This window comes from Nomascus leucogenys, chromosome 6 (genome assembly GCF_006542625.1).
Source record: "Nomascus leucogenys isolate Asia chromosome 6, Asia_NLE_v1, whole genome shotgun sequence".
NCBI classification, from domain to species: Eukaryota; Metazoa; Chordata; class Mammalia; order Primates; family Hylobatidae; genus Nomascus; species Nomascus leucogenys.
In genome coordinates, this window is record NC_044386.1 from 73,518,506 (window position 1) to 73,541,354 (window position 22,849).

Genomic DNA, 22,849 nt, shown 5'->3' on the forward strand with positions numbered 1-22,849 from the left:
ATGTTGAACCATCCTTGCATCCTAAGGATAAATCCCACTTCATCATGGTGAATCATGTTTTGTATTCGTGAATCCAGTTTGCTAATATTTTGTTGAGGATTTTTGCATCCATGTTCATCAGGGATATTACTTTGTAAGTTTCTGTCCTTGAAGTGTCTTTGTCTGGCTTTAATAACAGTGTAACACTACCCTTGTAAAATGAATTTAGAAGTATTCCCTCTGCTTCATTGTTTTGGAAAAGTTTGAGAATTTGTATTAGTGTTTTAAATGTCTGGTAAAATTCAGTAGTGAAGCTGCCTAATCCTGGGCTTTCCTTTGGTGGGATACTTTTTATTACTGGCTCAGTCTCTTTTCTTGTTATTGGCTTATTCAGATTTTGTTTCTTCATGATTCACTCTTTGTAGATTGTATATGTCTAGGAATTTATTCATTTCTTTAGGTCATCCAATTTGATGGTGCATAACTTCATAGTAGTTTCTTATAATCCTTTGTATTTTGGTGATATCAGTAGTAAATGTCTCCTCTTTCATTTATAATCTTATTTGAGTACTCTCTTTTTTTTTCCTAGTCTAGGTAAGAATTTGTTGATTTTATCTTTCAAAAAAAAAAAACAACTCTTAGCAACTCTTAGTTTTGTTCATTTTTTTCTAGTCTTTATTTCAACTGTGATCTTTGTTATTTACTTCTTTATGCTAACTTTTGGGCTTAGTCTGTTCTTTTCCTAGTTCCTTTAGGTGAAAAGTAAGATTGCTTGTGATCCTTCTTCTTTGTTGATGTAGGTGTGTATTGCTGTAAATTTCCATTAGGACTGATTTTGCTGTATCACATAAGTTTTGTTTCCATTTTCATTTTTCTCAAGGTAATTTTTTATTTACATTTTGACTTCTGTGAACTATTAGTTGTTTGGGAGCATATTGTTTAATTTCCACATATTGCTGTATTTTCCACCAGAATTGAGTCTTGTTCTTGATTTCTAGTTTCACGCCATTGTAATCAGAAAAGGGACTTGATAGGATTTCTGTCCACTTAAACTTAAGATTAGTTTTGTGGACTAACATATATCCTGGAGAATGTTCCATGGGCATTTGAGAACAAAATGTATTTTGCTGCTTCTGGATGGAATGTTTTATATATGCCTGTTAAGTCCGTTTGGTCTAAAGTGTAATTGAAATCCATTGTTTCTTTATTGATTTTCTGTCTAGGTGATCAATCTGTCCATTGTGAAAAGTAGAGTATTGAGGTCCCCTATTATAGTATTGCAGCCTATCTCCCTCTTCAGATCATTTAAAAATTGCTTTATGTATTTAGGTGGGTCAATGTTGGGTGCATATATTTTTATAATTGTTATGTCTTCTTGGTGAATTAATCCCTTTATCATTATATAACAAACTTGTTTCTTTTTATAGTATTGACTTAAAGTCTATTTTGTCTGACAGAAATATAGCTACCCCTGCTGTCAATTTCCATTTATGTAGAATATCTTTTTCCATCCCTTCACTTTCAGTCTATGTGTATGTTTAGTAGAAAAGTGAATCTCTTGCCGGGCACAGTGGCTCACGCCTGTAATCCCAGCACTTTGGGAGGCCAAGGCGGCGGGATCATCAGAGGTCAGGAGTTAGAGACCAGCCTGACCAACATGGAGAACACCTGTCTCTACTAAAAATACAAAATTAGCCAGGCGCGGTTGCGGGCCCTTGTAATCCCAGCTACTCCGGAGGCTGAGGCAGGAGAATTGCTTAAACCCAGGAGGTGGAGGTTGTGGTGAGACAAGATCGTGCCATTGCACTCCAGCCTGGACAACAAGAGCAAAACTCCGTCTCAAAAAAAAAAAAAAGAAAAAAAGTGAGTCTCTTATAGGCAGTATGTGGTTGTGACTTAAAAAAAAAATCCATTCTGTCATTCTATGTCTTTTTGTTGGAGAATCTAATCCATTTACATTCAAGGTTACTATTGGTAAGAAACTGCTGGTGTCATTTTGTAATTTGTTTTCTGGTTGTTTTGTAGGTAGGTCACTTGTTTCTTTTTTCCCTATTGCTACCTTCCTTTGTGGTTTGGTGGTTTTCTGTGGTGGTGTGCTTTGAATCCTTTCTTTTATAGTATATGCCATTACCATTGTATTTGCTGTAAGGCTAACTTAAAACATTTTATCCTTAGGCTACTTTAAGCTGATAAAAACTTGCCTTTAATTGCATGCAAAAACTACGCTTTCACAACCGCCCGCCTTTCGTGATTTTGATGTCAAAGTTTACATTTGTTTTTTTAAATTTGTATCTGACAACTTATTATAGCTACAGTTTTTAATAGTTTCATCTTTTAATCCTCCTAATAGGAATAACATTGCTTTACCTGCCATTTTTAAAATACTAGAGAATTCTGACTATGAATTACTTATACCATTTAGTTTTTTACTTTTATGTTTTTCATTAACTAGTAGTCTTTTATTTAAGCCTAAAGAACTCCCTTTTAGTAATTCCAGTAGAGCAGGCCTAGTGGTGACAAACTCCCTTAGGCATTGTTTATCTGGAAAAGTGTTTATTTCTCCCTTTGCCAAGTAAAGTATTCTTAATTGACAGTTTTGTTTCCTTCAGCACTTTGAATATACCATCCCACTCTCTACTGGCCTGTAAGATTTTTGCTTATAAAGCCACTGAATCTTATCGGGGCTACCTTGAATGTGATGTTTCTTATCTTTGCTGCTTTCAGCATTCTTTGTCTTTGATTTTTGATAAGTTGGTTGTGATGTGTCTTGGTAAACTCTTTGGATTGAATCTGATTGGTGACCTCAGCTTCCTGTTCCTGAATTTTGTCATCTTTTCTCAGATTTGGGAATTTTTCAGCTATTACTTCCTTAAATATGCTTTCTGGGCCTTTTTCTTTCTTTTTTCCTTAAGGACCTCCTATTATGCAAAAGTTAGCTAGCTTGATGTGTCCTGTAATTCTTATAGGCATTCTTTTTTGTTTTTGTTTCTCAAAAATGATGTAGGTGTGTATTGCTGTAAATTTCCATTAGGACTGATTTTGCTGTATCACATAAGTTTTGTTTCCATTTTCATTTTTCTCAAGGTAATTTTTTCTTTACATTTTGACTTCTGTGAACTATTAGTTGTTTGGGAGCATATTGTTTAATTTCCACATATTGCTGTATTTTCCACCAGAATTGAGTCTTGTTCTTGATTTCTAGTTTCACGCCATTGTAATCAGAAAAGGGGCTTGATAGGATTTCTGTCCACTTAAACTTAAGATTAGTTTTGTGGACTAACATATATCCTGGAGAATGTTCCATGGGCATTTGAGAACAAAATGTATTTTGCTGCTTCTGGATGGAATGTTTTATATATGCCTGTTAAGTCCGTTTGGTCTAAAGTGTAATTGAAATCCATTGTTTCTTTATTGATTTTCTGTCTAGGTGATCAATCTGCCCATTGTGAAAAGTAGAGTATTGAGGCCCCCTATTATAGTATTGCAGCCTATCTCCCTCTTCAGATCATTTAAAAATTGCTTTATGTATTAAGTACCTTTGAGCTCATTGATTCTTCTGCTTGATCAAGTCTGCTGTTGAAGCATTCTACTTAGATTCTCAGTTCAGTTACTGTATTCTTTATCTTTAGAATTTCTATTGTTTTTGTTTATATTTCTTTGTTAAGCTTCTCATTCTGTTCATACGTTGTTTTCCAAATTTCATTTTTCTATTCTTTTTTTTGTACTTTGTTGAACTTCTTTAAGAGGATTAGTCTAAATTATTTGTCATTTCACAGGTCTCCATTTCTTCTGAGTCTGTTACTGGAGCTTTGCTATCCAATGTACACCAGAAACTTTGCTAATTCCATAGTAAATGTTAGAAATGGGTTTTTATTGATAAAATCAGTGGCTTGCTGATTAGTATATTAGAAGCTGGCTTGCATTGGTGAAGTTGAGGGTATTCGATATACAGATCCTGGCTAAAATACTTCTAGAGAACCTCTCCACCTTGCAAGAATAGAGTATAGGAATCTGAGGAGGCCTTTAACGTGGCCCTCAGAAAGGACACACAGGGCTCGACCTCTAAACATATAAACATGTACAGAAACGAGGTCAGAACATGTTTTGACTGATGCCAGTAGTAACACAGCAGAACCTATTGCTGGTCACTGTTACAAATACCTTGTGTAATAAATCTTTCATTTAAACTGAGAGGTTGTAAGCCCCGAAAGCAAAGGGCTTACAGTACCTCTTGCATGAACACTCCTGTGTGTGCTTTCTAAGAAATGCTTTTAAAATAATGCCAGTGGCACAAATTGATTTGACACTGGCTCTCTTTATAAGCTGCTATCAAGGTTGTGAGGAATAGCTAACTCTTACCCACTTTCCCTGACAAATAGGAACGCGTAGTTACGTACCAAAAGTATGTAAAAGTTATATCCGACCCAAAGGCCAGTTAGGTCAAAATACCTTGAAAGGAGCTCAGTTTAAGGAAATCAGTGGTCACAGTGCCCCACTAGCATGTGTAAAAGTTTTCATAGTTTGACTATCAGATGTGCTTAGTTTCACAGCTGAGTCTTACCTTGAGATACTTTTAGAGCAAAAGTCAAATCAAAGATGATTTAAAAAACATTTCAAAGATTCATAAAGAATAAATGCCTCCTCAGGAAGTCTTCTGGAGTTCTGCCCACTTCCCTTAGGTGGCTCTTTACTGTGCCCATCTCATAGCCTGTCTCCCTCCACTTGGTGTATTGCAGAGTAAAGCTCACTGTTTATAGGGGTGGTAGAAAGTGTGGTCCTTTCCCAGACTCCTTTTTCCCTTCCTCTTCTCATTTTTCGGAAGATGTGTTTGATAATAGAGTTAAACGACAGACTGACAAATGACTAACACATTGAGCTGAACTACATAAGCAGATGTCAGTTTGACGTGAAGAGTTTAAAAGATCTACGCATTCTCTGGGGACTCCTCCCCCAGACCTGAAGGATCAGGTGCTGCCTTCTATGCCATCTGTGCAGACGGCAAAAGAGGAAAACGATACTCGTGTTCAGTATGAACAAAGGGGACATTTGAACTCTGTGTAGACCCCTCATTGGAAGGGTGTTTCTTCTCCTGCTGCATCCACGAAGAGCACTCCTTAGCCTTGCCTTTTGTCAGTTCTCTCTCCAATAAGGCTGTGAGCAGAGACAATCCAGTGCGGTTCAGAGAGACTGAAGTCTGGTGTTCCAGGTCTGAGTCCTACCTCTAACTCTCTGTGTAACTTTGGTATGTCCCAAAGTAACTTTTCACAACTTGATAGGTGTTACTTGAATTTTGGATACAGGTGACTCGTAGCCCATCCCCTCTCTGTGCTTCAGATATGTCATCACTTGTGCCATATGACCTCTGGACACCTTTCCTACTTTCCACAATTTCAGAGCAGCAGACCAGACTGGAGCTCCTGCTGCCTCTGAGCTTCAGTGAATTATCACTTGTTGGAGGGAAGCTTCAAGCATTTTGTTATCTTTCAAGAGCAAACACAGTGTCTGTCAGCAAGAATATGTAGCAGATGCTAGTGAACACCAGTGATTAGGGTTGAATGCTGGATTTAAATATGGAGCTTAGGCTGTGAAGGAAGCCTGAAGAACCTAGAGCCCCATGAAGCTGCTCTCTGTGAGATCTGACACCATTTCCCACTGATGAGCCTTGGGTCTAATGGGTAGCGCTGATTCCACATACAGTATGTGAGTGCAATACACTGAAAGTGAAGAGAATAAAATGATGGCTAACATGATGTTCCAAACTTTAAACAGGAGAAAAACACACAATTCCATTATGTAGAAGAACCCACACAGAGATCAGAATAACCTCATTGGAGAATGAATGACCTGTGTGGAGAATTTAGGGTAGAGCTGAGATTGAAAGAAATGGGCCGAAGTCAGGTGGCCAACGGCCTTAATACCTTGTATACAAGATGTGTAGTCAAGAAAGACCATGCCTTACTTACGCATCAATTCCCTTGGGCCTACAAAGAGCTGCCTAGCCTGGGACTGTTGTAAAGAAAAGCTACAATGTTCCAATGACACAGGGACTCCTCCATGTATATATGAGTGCCCAGTTGGCTCTGTAGTAAATCTTACTTTTATTTATTAACTTTTCTTGCACATTGGCTTGGTGCATCAGTTGGAAGTCAGAGGCTGAATGAAGTGAAGACTGAGCCAAAGGAAGTTCTCAGTCTTTAGGGAGGCGGAATTCACATTAAACACACAATAAACAAATGAACTCACATTATAAAGGAGAGAGTCAGAAGATCCTAGTGGCTGGTGTCATCGGGCTGAATTTGCCCGAAGTGCCTATTCCTTATAGGAATCCACTCCCAGGGTTGATGGGCTACATCCTTTGTAGGCTTTATGCCTATGTTCTCTTGGCCATTGGCTCCTCCACGGCTGGCCTTTTTTAGTCTTTCTGTAGAGGTTCCTGTAGCTGGTCAGATATAGGCTTTCACAGAAGGGTCAGTGCCTCGGGTCAGGTTACAGGACTGTTAATCTTGCTTTGTTAAGAGTAATGTTATTTCCCCATTTCCAAATTCTCCAGGGAGGTGGAATGTCACAGATAGTATCACTGTAGCACCTACATCCTGGGTTCCAGAAGCAGAGAAAAGAATATACTGAAGCTGTAGAAAGGCCTATTAGTCTATGTCAGAGATTAACTGGCTGTGAGGACCATTTCTGGGATGGTGTATACAGAACTGGAGAACTGGATAGGGAGTCAGAAACAAACAGCTGAAGACGATGTCTTTGAAGTTTCCAACGTGGATAACTAGGTCAACAGAATATTACTCAAGAAAGTATTAACATAGGATTGAGATGCCGTCAGTAGTCATGGAATTGAAATTTCAAAGTATATACCTCATGGATCTCAGGGGGTGTTGAGCTGATCACCTGGGCTAACACTCCTATGACCCTGGGGAAAATCAAATGGCCTGGTACTGTGGCCATGGTAGGGGTGTCATCACCTTAATCAAATTGGGACAGTGCTGTTGGATATTCATCTGGAACTTGGTGCAGACACACATTTTGCTGGGTTTCACCACAACCAAGGCTTTTTTTGATTCTTTTCTCTTTTAACATCAGTACATCACTGCAAAGTTAATCCTCATATAATGGGAGATGAAACTAATTGCTTATAAAAACAAGATTTTTACAACTCTAAAATTGTTCAAGCATATGGGCATATTTATAGTTGCAGGCAATGTTTCAGATGCAGACTGTTCTTGGCTGCAGTGGTTGTTTACAGGCAGCATCTGTTCTGATTAAATATTTGATGATTATCCCTGAATGTTTTAAAGCATAGTACTGGGCTCTGCTGACTGTACAACAAACTGGCATTTTTGACCTATAGGGCACTGGGCTAGGAGATACAGTTCTGAGAGGAAGTGAAAGATAGTTAACAACTGCACAACTGACCCTTTATTAGTTGCAATAAAGCAATCCAACCACCCAACCCACTGTGATGGCTTTCCTACTATTTAAGTTTGGTAGTGTCAGACACCCTCCTGTACAGTGTGCAGTGAATCAACATCATTTCCACAAAACCTCCTTCCTGCACAAAGGAATTATCATACTTCATTAAGAAGTAAAATTTTCCTGTGTCAGTCACAGGAGTTCACCAGTTAAGATACTGTTAGTTGAAGACTTCTGGGGTGACTTAATGAAATAGCTCAGCCATCTGGTTTAAAAACTAGATTCTTCTATCCCTCCACACAGCTGTCCATGCATCTGCATCATCTCAAGGCTGGTCTCCCTGGTGGTAGAAAGGCTGACAGTAAAAACTGGAGCCACATGATTCCTTGCTTAGGCAGTGTTTCTTCATACTCTCACATGAGAACAGGCATGTTCTTTCCCTAGGCTCACAGTAAACACTCTGTCAAATCTCACAGGCCCAAAGTGCTTTTGGTTATCCCCACTCCATGCCAATCTGTGGCATGGAAGATAGATAGCATTACCCTGACTGCCTTAGACTAATATACCTACTCCACTTCTGGGGCTGGGAATAATTTTGAGGTCAACCATCCAAACTGCATGACAGCCATTCCATAGAAGAGGTATGGCCTAAATCTTTGGGGCAACCTGAATTCATGAAAACTCTCTTAGATTTATGTGACTAATTTTAGAATTCACTTCTGTATCATTTAATTTTACTAATAAAAATACCACCTTTACCCTAAATGTCAGCCAAGCGTAAGGCTCCGGTGGGACAGAAGGAACTATCAAAGCTTTGTGTTTTTATACATTAACAGCATTTGACAAAGAAATAACTCTGAAGGAAGGAGAATAACCAGGCAGAGTGTAGATGCATGGAAAAGAAGTCTTTGAGAAGGCTTGGCAGGCTGAAGGAAAGGGCAGGACTACTTCAGGAATACAATGTTTAAGTAAAAGAGGTTGGGGTCTGTTGATCTTGAGGAGAGATGAGGATGGACTGGAAAATAGGAGTGAGATATAGTAAGAGAGGAAAGGATATGGATGACGTATATACTGTATGAGTAACCTTCAATCGACCCTAAGAAGATAATAGTTGTTAAATGGTTAGCTATTTAAAGAAAGAAACCTGAACAAGTAACAATCTTGAGTTGCAAAGTGGCTGGAGTCACACAACAGACTAAATTTCTGGTAGAACAAATCCAGCAGCTTATGTGAAGGTTACCATGTCTGAGGCTGGATGGAAAAGGTCTAACATCCAACCAAAGTCACAGTTCTTGAGCTCGGTACACAGAGACAGACTGCTAACAGTTGATGTGTCCTCAGCGAGAGTGTCCTCACTTATATCCTCGTTCTCCTCTTCTGCCTCCTTTTTTTGTTTTAAACTTTTGGGAAGTCTCTTCATTCAATACAGTTCTAATATATCACAATAACAGAGGCGGCCCAATTTCTACAAATTGACTAATTCCATCCCTGAAAAGTTCATAAAATAAAACTATACAAAGCATCATTTTCAACCATCCTATAGAAAAATTCCGCTATTAAATTTTAACTCTAAATCCTCTCTCTCTGTTAATAACCTCACTGAAAACTTCCCCATCACTGCCTGCCAGGGAGATCAAAAGAAACCAAATTTAAGAAACCTCCAACACCTGTATCTGACTGAAAAGCAAACATACAGACCTTTCAGTCCTGCCCCTACTATTCAGCTCCTATCACACAGAGACATGGTGGACGTCCCCTTGGGAAGCGGATAGCTCTTAGGTGGAAGCTAGGCCTGCAATAAGCAGGCCAGGAAACATGTCTCCCAGGCCCCATACTCTTGGGAGAAGCACTTGGCCACCAGACAGCATGTCCTGTCAACCTACAGAGTTCTTAAAAACAAACACTGGGACCCAGAATAGAACCCTGTGGTCACAGTGCCCACAGTTCACTAAGCACCCTCACAGGTCTTTGACAGAACACTGACTGCCAGGTCCCCTGGTGGGCAGAGAAATGGAAGATTCCCAGGCCCAACTGAGCATCTCAGGGAAGAACCACAAGCAGAGCAACTTTCAGAGCTGGTCAGCCAGCGTTGACAACCAGGGAAGCAAGTACTGTTCTGTATTTGGAGAGAGCATAAACCTCAAGGAAATAGAGAAGTCCTACTCAATACTGTTCTCAACTGATAACAAGAGAACTTGTTAAAAAGAAACCCAGTTTTCTGGAGTCCATGGAGAAATATGAAGCCAATGCTCGACTAACAGAGCAGAAAGCCTTTTATAAATAATGCCAGTCAAAGCTCCAAAGGTCAGAGCTGATACATGCCCGATTGTTCTGACAATTTCTTAGGATGCTAGGCAACAAGGAGCTGGTCAAACAGCTCACCTCCAAGGACATACTTTATAATACCACCCTGGTAGACGAGAGCGAGGCAGCAGTGAAGGCAATAGTCAAGAACAGGAGAGGGAGGTTAAGAACAAGATGCTCTTCAGACAGTCTGGACAAAGACAGTCTCTACCCAGCTCTCAGGAGTGGCCTGCTTAAGAAGGTGGAGGCCCAGGCAGCTCCCAGGGTGACCCTAAAGACAGACTCCAAGGAAAAGGGTGTGAGGGCAACGGTGAATATAAGGAGGTCCCCCTTCAGTAGGCAGAGCAAGTCAGCTCGGGTCTTATTTTTAGAGTCTCTGAACAGTGAAGAGAAGCTTTCTGTGGACAGCATTCCACCACCATGGGAGGGGAAAGGTGCCATGAGAGACTTCTCCAGTGGGGCACACAAGCATTGTGCAGTAATCCCCAAGATCCAGCCATTGGCAGGAAATCGAAAGGCAAGCTTCTTAAATACATAGTATATGGAGACAGAAGTGTGGAGCACCTCCAAAATGAAAGGCCAAGACCCAGGAACAACCTCCACAACCTGGAGTATATACAAATGAACCCAGCCCTGCTGACTCAGATCCACACCATCCTAAAGCAGGGGTTTCTCATGAATGAAAGGGCCAAGTATTTGGTGGAGAGAATGAGAAGTCTCCCCCTGCCCACACATTTTCTCTTCAAAGATTTCTTTTCCAAGAGCCCCTTGAATAAAGGAAGGGAGGGAGCACTGAATGCCCCAGAAATCAGAATGCATGGTGCGGGAAGATGACAGGAAATAGTTCTCAAAGAGATCAGAAAATAAATTGGAAGCAATTTCATTACCGCAAAGAATAGACATTTTTTTCTAAGGCACCCCTCCCCTTTCCACCCAATTGTCATTCAGCAACTACTGAACACTTACCAATGAAAAACCTTACCCCTGACCTCAAGGCTGCTCCTGAGCTCTGGTAGAAAATGCTTTCCTCGTCTATAAAACATGGCAAGCAAGGCAGGATTTTACAGTAAGGGCACAGTAGCACTGCAAGCCTTCAAATGGAAACCTGGAGACAAGCAGTGAGAACAGGAAGCAAAAGCAGGGCAGGTGATGCTGGGACCAGGGCATCTGGAACTTTCCACACAGGTTGGATCTCCATGCCAAACAACAGTTTTCAAGGAAAATATCTAAGAGGAACATGACTCTGGGAAACTTTTTGGCAGTATTGCTTACTGTATACTAGACAGTAAAAGAATTTGGGGAACATTCACCAATTTGCTTCTTCAGGGGCTTGGGTAGGGAACGGGAACAGGAACCTGGCTCTAATTTCTGAACTTTTTTACCAGTAAAAACAATCCAACAAATGAAAGCTAGTCAGTGAGAGAACTGGGAGGGTCTGCCCTCCTTCCCTGAGTCAAGCCTTCTGGGGGAACCTCCTGACATTTAATTAAGCAAAGATAACGCCCACTGAAGGAAGCTGACCTGAAAGTGACACGCTACTGTGAAATGAGCATGAAATGGGAGCTTGTTACATATATGAAACGGCCAGTGATCCTGAGCAAAGCGCTTCACAGCTTGAGACCTAAGTTTTCTCATCTATATACTGAGGGCTGGACAAGATGATCTGTCAGGCCATTTTTACCCCTAATCCACCAAAATCCAATTGCTTTAGCTTGTTGTCACAAAAGCAGGTATCGAATGGCTATCCTGCAGTGCCTCCAGTCAACATTCAGACTTTTTCCCTGAGGCAATATAACAGTTAACATGTTTTTATCAGTTAGGTGGTCATGAGATAAATATATATGGGAAGTGGTAGTTTTTCACTTAAATGAATATAATAATGGTACAGCTCTTTTTGAATAGTATTTTTTTATTTCTTAAATATTTAAGTTCCTAAAGACGGTAAGAATAACCCAAGGAAGTGAAATTAATGTCACAAAACACATGGCTAAATAACTGCAGTTTTGCAGTGCCATGTGTGAGATCAGATGACAGAAGGGAGGCCTACCTTCAGGCAGAGGCTTCTCATGTCCCTTGGAGTGGCCATGTGCTGTTCTACATGACTACTTCCACTTCGGTTATGTAGAAGCTATTTAAAGCACACAAATGGTCGTGATGAGAAAAAAGCCACCCTTAAGTGAATAATGGAAATTATAAGCATGATTTGAGGGTGGGGGTGGAGGTGGGAGTAGAGCTGGGTAGAAAGGAGTGCAATGGAAACAAAGGAGCCTTCATAAAACTAAAGTCACTTCTTAGGATAACATGATTGATTTACTCACCACCTTCTTAGGAACATAAAGCAAACAAGTGGGTTTTCCTTTTACTGCTTTTCTGAAATGAGCTACACTCAAGAAAGCAGCATGGGGGTTGTGTTGTCCCTGCACAGTGGCAGGAGAGTATGAGGAGCAACCGAATACCACAACAGCTCCATCCAAGATCATTTTTCACACGCAGGAACCATTCTTATACTACCCTTTATTGGTAATTTCTGTAGAAATCTGGAAGTCTGGTTGACACCCTCCTGTACAATGTGCAGTGAATCAACATCATTTCCCTTGGACTTTGCAATCACAGTGGCATTCATACATTCATTCAACAAGTATGCATGTACAGACAGTGGAGTAAAGAAAACAGATAGTTCTTACTCTCATGAGGCTTAAAATTTCAGGAGGCAATTAGGCAGTCATGAAGTAAACATAAAAACACAGATTGTAATAGGCAGAATAGACTAGAATAATGAAGACTTTGGGGAACACAATTTAAATTGGAAAAATATCTTAGTCCCGTTAACACATGTTGAAGGGGAATGGCATTGTTTTGCTGGATTTGGGGCCTGGATGCAAGCATATTGGGGTAACTTCTGAAACGCATTGTAGGGTAATGCATTTCCTTCCATTTGGGCCCAAGTGTATATTTACCACCCAGTTGTGATGAGCTGGGATCCTCCTGCTCAATCTCAGCTTGAAGCACTTGGAGGTTATCTGCCTGCTGTGGGTGATTGTTTTGGGACAAGGTACTTCATTTGCCTCAAGAAACAGATTTGATACCACTACTGTGCCCTTTTGGAACAGAGAAGTAGGCAAGACCCCAGTGTGAGGCAGAGTGATGGGATCTTTAGGGACATAATTCATGATGTAACTGATGATGATTTTGGAGTTTATATATTTCCAAAGTTTCAAAATATGTTCACTTGGCTGATTTATCTTTATGGTGATGACAGTAAGTAGATATACGCCCTTCTTAAAAGTTACAGTAAGAGGCTGGGGGCGGTGGCTCATGCCTATAATCCCAGCAGTTTGGGAGGCGGAGGCGGGTGGATCACGAGGTCAGGAGATTGAGACCCTTCTGGCTAACACGGTGAAACTCCGTCTCTACTAAAAATACAAAAAAATTAGCTAGGCGTGGTGGCGGGCGCCTGTAGTCCCAGCTACTCAGGAAGCTAAGGCAGGAGAATGGCGTGAACCCGGGGGGCAGAGCTTGCAGTGAGCCGGGATCACGCCACTGCACTCCAGCCTGGGCAATGAGCTAGACTCCGTCTCAAAAAAAACCAAAAAAAAACAAAAGTTACAGTGAGAGTTGACATTGGGAAAAGGGAGGCTCGGCCAGGGTTACGCAAAGACACAGTAGGGAGGAGAATGGGAAGTTTCTGAGACACCCTAGTAACTGCGTGGATCCACAAAGCACATGTAGTCTGCTCTGTGCACTGCAGGTACAGCCACGAGTAAGGCCCCATGGAGCTTGGTGTCTACTGGCGCAGACAAAAACAAACCTGCTTTTTCTCATTTGCCTCTACTGTGGGTTCCTTGTGTAACTCTCAAATGCTAGCATTTCCATGGATTCCATCCTTGTCCTTCTCTCCTCTCTGCCTTTTCCAGGACAATTTTCCTGGCCACAGGTTCAGCTATGGTCTATGTGCTGGAGTCATACATTTTTATCTTCTGTGTATGTTTTTCTCTAGACCTGTTTTTAACTGCCTCAGGACAGCTCTCCCTGGATATCCCTCAGACACAACTAAAACATCATTCAATTGTACCATTAATAATTTTCCCTTCAAAACCCACTCCTCTATAGACCCAACAGCAACACTGTCCATCCAGCTCTCAAAACCTGAAATAGGGGAGTTGTCTTTGACTCTTATCTCTCCCACGAGCACTGAATCAATCACCGAGTCCCTAGCATGTCTTGGACTGTGGCCTCCCTTCTATCTTCAGGTTATCTGCCTTTTTAGAATTATGGCAATAACTTAACTGCAAAGACCACATGTACACTTGTGCTCTTTCAGTTTGTAATAAATATAAAATGAAAAGTGATTATGTCTTTGCTTCGTAACGTCTGCAAAATCAAGTCCAAAGTCCTTGGTATGGTCTATAAGGCCCTCATTATCTGACCTGCCTCCCTTCCCAGTCTCATCTTGATCCCTTACAGCCTGACACTCAGACATACTAAAGACCTTTCGCCTAACTGACTCACATACACCTATCCTGTCTGTCAAGATTCGGCTTGACCTTCATCACCTATTTGCAGTATTTTTGGATCTGAATTCTCTGCCCACATTGTACTTTCACATACTTCTTTTACCCTTAGTGGTTTGTACTTATGCCTGGTCTAACTAGATTGTCTCCCTGTAATGGACTCCTTGATTCAACAAAGCAGCTCTGAATCAGCCTGAAACCTATGGCACCCTGCAAAATGGCAAACATTCAATAGGTATTTGCCTAGTAAATGTTAATGAAAGGAAAAAAATTCAAACTTCAGTTGGAATAGGATGAGACAAGTTAAAAAAAAGTTTCCCATAGAAATCTTCATCATAAATATCATCCTAAACGTCCCGAGTCTTTCCATGGGTCTAATTTACCAAATCATGAAGACTCTCTTTCTCACCGTGTATGTGTAGTGGGAGAGGCAGAGGCAGAACAGTTTTTTTTGTTTGTTTGCAAGTCTGCTGTCTGGATTCGTTTTTCTGGGGATGAAATCTCAGGCTATGTAGCTTTTCTGGTCCCTTTTTGGTAATCAACAAATCTTCAGTTTCTCTAGGTATTAAAAAGCCTACACCTTTGAAACACCAAGATGCCAAACTCTCTCTTAATTGAAAATGTAATTCCGCCTCTTACTGAGGTCTTTGGGTGGGAAGCTTAGACAGCAGTGTGGGGCAATTGGTTTTTCTTTTCTTCCCTCCACCTTCTTCCCCATTCAAAAGCTGTTGCTGCCCTTTCTGGAGGGGAGGGAATTAGAAAAAAAGATCCTGCCTTACCCAGTCACTGTTAATTATTACTTTGAGCCAGGGTGGGGAATGACTTTCTTTCCTGGAATACACCCTGCTGGAAACCACAGCTGAGATTCTCTAAGCTGGCAGCTTCCAACCTCTCCTCCCTCAACAGCTTCAACATTATATGGCACTCAGCTGCAGGGTGCTTGGCTCCAGGCCGGCAGTCCACTTGTGCAGGGTAGTTTTCAAGATGGCTCATAAGCCCATCTCTTTCAGTGACCAGTGTGACTTATGGGAAACATACATCTTGACTCCATTATTGGTGGGAGTACTCTTTAGTTAACTGCCACAGGCCACTTCAGACACGTCTTACCCTGAGACCCTTTTCAGAGTCAGGTACCATCCCTGTGTCCCCCAGCATCTAAAGATCACAGGCGAAGGTCTCCAAGTAGTTCACTTAAAAAATACCTCAGTAGGTTTAAGAACAGGGAAAGCTCCCAATTCATTGTCAGCAGTATGACTCTCATCCCCAAACTGGACAGATACATAATATGAAAACTACAGACCAATATTCGTTATGAAAATAGATGGAAACATTCTAAACAAAATACTAGCAAACCAAATCCAGCAGCATAGAACAAGGTTTATGTGGCATGGACAACTGAGATTATCCCAGGAATGCAAAGTTAATTCAATATACAAAAGTCCAGTAATACAACATATTAATAAAGGACAAAACAACATGAAAATCTTGATACAGAAGAAGCATGAACAAAACCCATAGCCCCTCCTTTTTTCTTTTATTAAAAAACATTCAGTAAACTAGGTTTAATAAAATAATTTCCTCAACTTGAAGCAAACCCACAGCTAACATCATACTCAATGGTGAAAGACTGAATGCTTTCCCCTTAAAATCAGGAAGAAGAAAAAGATGCCTGCTCTTGTCACTTCTATCCAATATTGTACTGGAAGTGCTAGCCAGCACACTAAGGCAAGAAAATGAAATAATAGGAATCTAGACTGGAAAGGAAGAAGTAAAAGTATTTCTGTTCACAGATGCATGATCTCATATGCAAAAAATACTAAGTGAGGAAAAAAGAATTTTAGAAAAGCTACAATATACAAGATCAATATACAAAAATTAATTTTATTTCTAACACCAGTGAATACAAAAATAAAAATTAGAAAACAATCATATAATTAAAGTGGCATCAATAAGAGTAAAATACTTAGAAAAAAATTAAAGACGTCAAGACTTGCACACTGAAATCTATAAAACATCACTGAAATAAACTAAAGACCTAAGCAAATGCAAAGACATCCCACGGTCATGGAACAGAAAACCTAACACCATTAAAATAGCAGTTATTTCTCAAATTTATCTACCAATGCAACTAAATCCCTATCAAGATCCCAGCTGTTTTGCAGGAATTGACACAATCATCCTAAAATTCATATGCAATGCAAGGGACCCAAAACAGACAAAATGATTTTAGAAAAAAAAAAATTGGAGGACTTGCACATCCCAAATCTAAGCTTACTACAAAGCTACAGCAATCAAGACAGTGCAGTGCTGGTGTAACGACAGACATATAGGGCAACAGAGTAAGACTGAGAATCCAGAAAGTCTTCTATTTATGGTCAACTGTTCTTTGACAAGGGTACCAGGACCATTCATGGGGAAATGATAGTCTTTTCAACAATTGGTGCATGGGAAGATGGATATACAGGTACCAATGCACTTATGCGAAAAATGGGTGAAATAGGAAACTTCACTACATTCTACTGCATGCTGGGTCATTTTCAATCATTTAGGTGGCAACACTGACCAGGTAACAGAAAGATGGAGGCAATAACATGTGAAAGGCAAAATGGCTTTTTTAAAAAAATGACAATCTCTATCATGAATTTACTTACACTCCAGGAAAAGATTAGAAGAAAAAAAAATAAAATTCCTTAACTGAAATGTGGAAAGGGTATCAAGAGGAGACCCTAAGACACTCCGTAAGAATCCCAGTGACTCCTCATTGTTCAACTAAGAAATGTACCCCACTATGCTGTGCTACCACGGAAGCATTGGAGGCACTTTGGGGGTTGATGAAGTCTTCATGGATGAGGTACTTTAAAAATCTGGTCATGAAGAGTATTTGAGAAATATAACAAGTGAAGATGCTGGGCAGGAATGCAGGAAGAAAAGTGTGTAACACAAGGCCAAATTGGAAAGGTCAGTGAGGGGGCAATCTGTGGAGGCACTGAATGTAGAGGATATTAAAATTAGCAAGATGGTGTTCTAGCACAATGAAAAGGATTGGAAGAGGAAGATGAGAGTTTAGGGAGTTAAATTAGGCAGCTGCTAAGAATGTCCAGGTGAGTCAGAGGATCAGGACCTGTAAGGGCAGTATAAAGAAAGAAGGAAGATGGGAGAGGTTTAGGGGGAAAAGAACTGACAACCTGTGACAATTGAGGAATGAGAGATTTTGATGATTGTGGTGAAGGTTACACTTCTTAAAAAGAAACAAAGAATGGTCGATAGAGATGCAAGATGAAGAATTTTGTTTTTAGGCCTACTGACTTTGAGGTAACAGAAATCCTAGAGACAGGTCTGAGCAGAAGATATGGAATTGGGGAAGAATCTTTGGGAGTGATTGAGGTTGACTAGAGAGAACTCGGCAAGAACAGGTAAGGACTTTAAGCAGAATTGGAGGAGTATCCATCCAAAATCTGGGTAAACTGGGAAGGAAAAACAAGTAGCCAGAGAAGCAACAGCCCAAGCTAGGGTGTTGTCAAGGTTATAGATGTTACTGATTTTGGCAATGAGGAGGTTATAAGGATCCTTGAAGACTGTACTTTCAGTGAAACTACCATGGATTAGTAGCCTTTCATAGTGATATCTACCCCACACCTGCATCAAAATCTTGCAGTGGCTGTTAACAAATGCCAACCCACCAACAGGGAAGGGAGAAAAGACTTGGGACTCTGTACTTGTAAAACCCTCTGCCCTCCCCAGGCAATTCTTTACACACTAACACTATTGAGGTAAAAGGAGACAAGTGAGGGAGCAAATGGAAGGTGTGTTTTTGGATTATATAGTGGCTCATGGAAGGGTGGGAGGGGTACAGATGGCCCTTAGACACTGGTGGAAAGTCAGAAAAAAAAATTACAGTAAGCAGGTAAAGGGGTAAAGGGATCACGACTACACAGGGACTAGTCTTGGGACGACATTTCTTCCTCTGACAGTTGTTTGTATGGAGTTCTTGAGAAAAATTCCTCAAAGGGGCCTGAAATCTCAGAATGGTCATGTTTTTAATGGGAACAGGGAGTGATGCTGCCCCATAACAACCATCTGTTCTAACAGAATGTCTGTACCAAGGAGGGATGAGTAACATCAGCAAGTTCTGTTTGAAGCCTTTTTCAAGTTTCTTTTTGATATGTATCTCCCTATACAAGCAAGCATCCCCAAAAGTAGTTGTCTCAGGAAACCAGGGTTAGGATGACCAGCTCATTTGCTGGAGCTGCCAAGGTCCAGAAAAGTCTGGCTGCAGGCTGTTTGCATGTTTTATGTTTGAAATGTTCTATAATAATAAAAGGTAAAAAAAGTGTACATTTATTTGGAAAACCAGTTACTTTAGTTTATGGTTCCTTTTTTTCCCCTCCAGAGCTTCCTGGAGATTGAAGTCTAATTCAAAGAAAACCAAAATATATAATAGAGTACCTGGGCAAAAAAAGTACTTTTATAACATAACATTTGGGGTAGAGGAAGTATTCGCTATAGTCAAAATTTCTGTTTTGCTCTTCCTTATTGTTCAGGGACATTCCATTAAATAGTAACGAAAAGGCAGCAAAAGTAAGAGGAGTGACAACATGCCCAGCATAATTAAGCAAGCTAGAGCAGCTACTCTGTGCAACTGATGATTTTTTTCCTCTAAAATTTTAAGGGTAGGTTCATTTTGACTGTTAAAAGTCTACTTGACGTGAATTCTATATCTGATAACCTATTTCAATTACCACTTTAAAACTTGTCATATGGATACATTATTACAATTGTAGAACTTTAATACCATAATAATAAAACTTGAGAACTGAAGAGCACACATTTCTTCACGAATTTATTATATAAAACGCCCTCAGAGTAATTTCTCCTCACTTTAATTACACATTAAGAAGCACAGTGGATGAGAAGCCTTTAAGATGACTACAGTTGCACGAAGGTCCCTTTCATCAAGGTAGCGTACGTACCTTAACAGTGTTCTAAAGGCTGGCCCAGAAAAACCCCATGTTACCTTATCACAATATGGAAAGCATTGTCTTCTTTTTCCACTAAATTATGGTGAAAAGTGCCACAGTTTTATTTAGCATTATGGTACATAACAGTTCTGTCTCAATTATGAAAAAAATTAAAATAATCCTGAAAGACATCCTTTTTCTCCCCCCAATGATTTGAAAGCTGCATTTTTCCTGCCAATTTCAAACAAATCATCAGGTTGATCTACAGTAATCAGTTAAAACAATCAATCAATCACCAAGGCACAAGCTCAGCACATTAGCTATAGCTTGTAGCAAAAGGATATATCAATGTCTCACCTTAGTTAAAAATACATAATCCTTTTATTTTATAATGCAATAAAAGAAATAACATCACATACACAGAAGACTAGGAAAGGGGAAACTACTTACTTCTGGAAATCAGTAATGTAAACCTACTTGTACTTTTCCATAGTACATGAAAGTAATGTTTAACATGTTTTGAATTAAATTTAACCTGTGGGGCTATACAATGTAATTCTTAGGAGTAACAGTTTCATTCATTTCCAGGTCAGCTTACTGTATGATATTAAGTAACACAAGGCACAGTAGCCATCTTTTTTTCATTATGTTGCAACACTGATCACGTGCCTCGATAAAATGGCTGATTCAACAAGATGATGGCAACACGAAGGGGAGACTTTGGATTGTCTATTTAAAATCTAGGTAATAAGTAAGTAATAAAAACTCTATCTTAAGTGCACTTTCACATGCTTTTTGTTTATAATAACAAACTTCCTAACTTTGTTGCAATAGGCTTGACTACCATTTCATTTGGCCAAATGCACTTTCCCCAGTAAACTTAAAATAACAACAAGAACAACAAGAACAAAAATCCCTGTCCTTTCATATACTAAGAAAGAGGATTGGCTACTGAAACAGTTCATTGCAAGACACATGAAGACGACATACTGTGGCATGAGTTGTTTGTTTTTTTAATTAATTTGTTGTGCTGTTACTAAAGTTCTGAGGGCTGCAGTTAAAACATTCCAATTTCTCCCTTCCATCTTTATTGATTCTCAAGATTTTGCACAGAAAACTCTTTGGGGGCTAGAACAGCAGTAATTGCATCACACTGTTTTCAAGACTTCAAGTTTCAAAAGCAAATCTTAAAAAAAAATACAGTTCCTGATTTGAGTTAGATACAGGGACAAAAAAGTAGCACATATTTGAAGGTTACGTGGTCTACAAATGGTGGCAATATTTTCCTTGGGAGAGTAGTTCTGTTGGTATATATTTTTTAAATACTCAAAAGGCTCAACCTCAAGCAGTAATAAACACAAGCAAAAGTGATTTAACCCTTAAAATAAATATTCAGAAAAACCTCTCTGTACATACAAGTGAAAGAATATGTAACACTTTCACGCAAAAAAATAATTATAATAATAATAAAGGATTTGTTCATATATGTAGCTGAAATCTGCTGTTCCAGCCCACATGTCCCCAATAAAGAAGGGAGGCACAGACACAGGTGACTACTGTGGTTCACTATCTTACAGCCTTTTTGTACTGGGACACTATCACCACCAAAAATGTATCCCTCGTTATATTTTTAAAATTTTTTCTTTTTTTTCTTCCTTTTTTTGTTTTATTTTGTTTTGTTTTACAGCATGCCAAATCCTTTGGCATACGTGATGGCCTTCAACAATCTCTCTTTAAGTTTTTCTTTGCTTGAATATTCCGGAAGTAAAAGCACATTAAAGCAAGTATGAGATGTAGGTAACCTAAATAGAGAAAAGGGGAAAAAACAGGAAAACAGTAAGTCATGGGAAATACACTTAGAATGAAATGCTCCTATTTTTAGATTGTATAGACTTGAGACGGTTTGCAATGCAAACTATACATTAATGCAAATCATAAACTTTTTGTTGTGTAACTACCAAGTTGTCTTTATCCTATAAATTACTCAAAGCTAGTGATGATGAAAAGATACTGTATCCATTGAGTTTTTACTACATACCAGACACTATTTTAGGTACTGAATTCTTACAGTTCATTTAACTAAATCTTTCCACAACGAAACCACAGAGAGGACATCAGTAAATGCCCTTTAGAGGTTAGGTCACTGAGAAGTTAAGTAACTTCCTCTAAGGTGGAGAAAATATTCAAACCTGTTTTACAAGATTTCAAAGTGTGTGCTCTTAAATGCTTATTAGAAACACTGCTGGCAATATGACTATGAAAATGATTTGATAACGGGATTCTAGCATAATCGAATGATAATCTTCCGTGCCTCAATGTAACTATTCTAAATAGATGATCATGTTATATGGCTTTCAACTAAACAAGCTGGGAATCAAAAAAGTAAATGAATCATACTAATTTGAAAAATTCCAAACCAATGTGAGCCCCATAATAATTTTTAACTAGGGCAATTTTTTAAAAGTTTCCTCACACAATGAGAGCAAAATATTTTCTCAATTGTCTAATATGATTTGGGGATTTGTATATAAAATCACGAATGTACTTAGAAACTATAAAGACAGTTCATATGTGTGTGATGAGGAATGCAAGGTTTTCAGTAGGTATACAGTCACAAGTTAATAATTACCTTTCTGTGTCTGGGCCATTTTTGGCTATAATCATCTTTAATTTTCCTAGTCCTCCCACAGGTGCTCTGTCTGTGCCCGTTGTAAACTGCAAGAAGAGTCTTTTCTGTTCATCTGTAAATGAATGGACGATTTCCCAGAACTCCCTAATGAGAAGAAATACAATACTGGTTTCAGTTTGGCATTCATTATGACTAGTACTAATATAAGCTTATGATTTGCATTAAAACTATATTAAGAGACAACTTGGAAGTTAAATATCAGGATAATATCACTTCTGGTGAGTTAATAATTTCCAAGCAAATTTATCTTAAACAGCTCTGAATACATAAAAATTTAGATTACCATATGGTAAAATATTAGTACGATAGTAAAAAATTGAGAAAACCCAAGTGTGTAATAACAGGAAATGACTATTTAAACTATGGTATAATCACGTTATGCAGTCAGTTAATGAACAAAAGACAAAATCCTATGAATTGAAAAAGACTGAAATGAATATTTGGAAAAATTAACTCCAGGTGCCTTTGGGTATATATTTTATTTATCCTTTCTCCTTTATTCTCCTGGTCTACTCATCCTTTAACTCAACTTTGGGAGGAAAAAATGATACAGATTAAGGACAAAAGAAAAAAAGACCCCCTGCCCCAACCAACTGGCCCCAAATGCAAACAACTACATACCTAATAGCAGTAATACAAAAGTTCAATTTTTACATGAACTAGAATACTTTTAACAAGTAATATGTGCTGTGTATGGAGGAGAATTATTCTGACATTTCTGCCACATGCAGTTACTTTAAGAGAATGATTTATCCTGTGGCATTCCTAAAATCTATGTAATAAAAGCTATGTTTTAATGACACTTAACGTTAGTTTGAGTTCTAAAAAACGAAATACAGGCTCATAAAGTGCAATCAAAATTTACTTGAATAATCAAGCATCTATAAAACATATATACACTAGTTCATAGCTAAATAAATTTTTTTTTTTTTTTTTTTTTTTTTTTTTTTTGAGACAGAGTCTCGCTCCGTCGCTCAGGCTGGAGTGCA

The 22,849-nt window shown here is 39.2% G+C and overlaps 2 protein-coding genes across 22 annotated transcripts in view; one reads left to right on the forward strand and one right to left on the reverse strand.

Moving 5' to 3' along the window:
- The window catches only part of LOC100591039, a 241,888-nt gene that overhangs the window by 140,313 nt on the left and 78,726 nt on the right, over positions 1-22,849 (forward strand). The window contains exon 23 of one of the 8 annotated variants that reach the window (XR_004030517.1): positions 18,755-19,916. The exons of the other annotated variants lie outside the window; for them this stretch is intronic. The gene's annotated coding sequence lies outside the window, so the exon portion shown is untranslated. Of the gene's footprint in view, positions 1-18,754; positions 19,917-22,849 lie in introns of those variants that run through there. 8 annotated transcript variants of the gene reach the window in all.
- UBE3A (ubiquitin protein ligase E3A) overlaps positions 19,034-22,849 on the reverse strand; it is a 102,344-nt gene continuing 98,528 nt past the window's right edge. For 13 of the 14 annotated variants that reach the window (XM_003277154.4, XM_030814431.1, XM_030814432.1 and 10 more), the window contains 2 exons: positions 21,801-21,944; positions 19,041-20,973 (listed from right to left, as the gene is read on the reverse strand). In XM_003277154.4, the coding sequence (XP_003277202.1) occupies positions 20,853-20,973; positions 21,801-21,944 (265 nt within the window). In that variant the 3' untranslated portion in view covers positions 19,041-20,852. Of the gene's footprint in view, positions 20,974-21,800; positions 21,945-22,849 lie in introns of all 14 variants that reach the window. The other variant, XM_012507438.2, reaches the window with a different exon arrangement.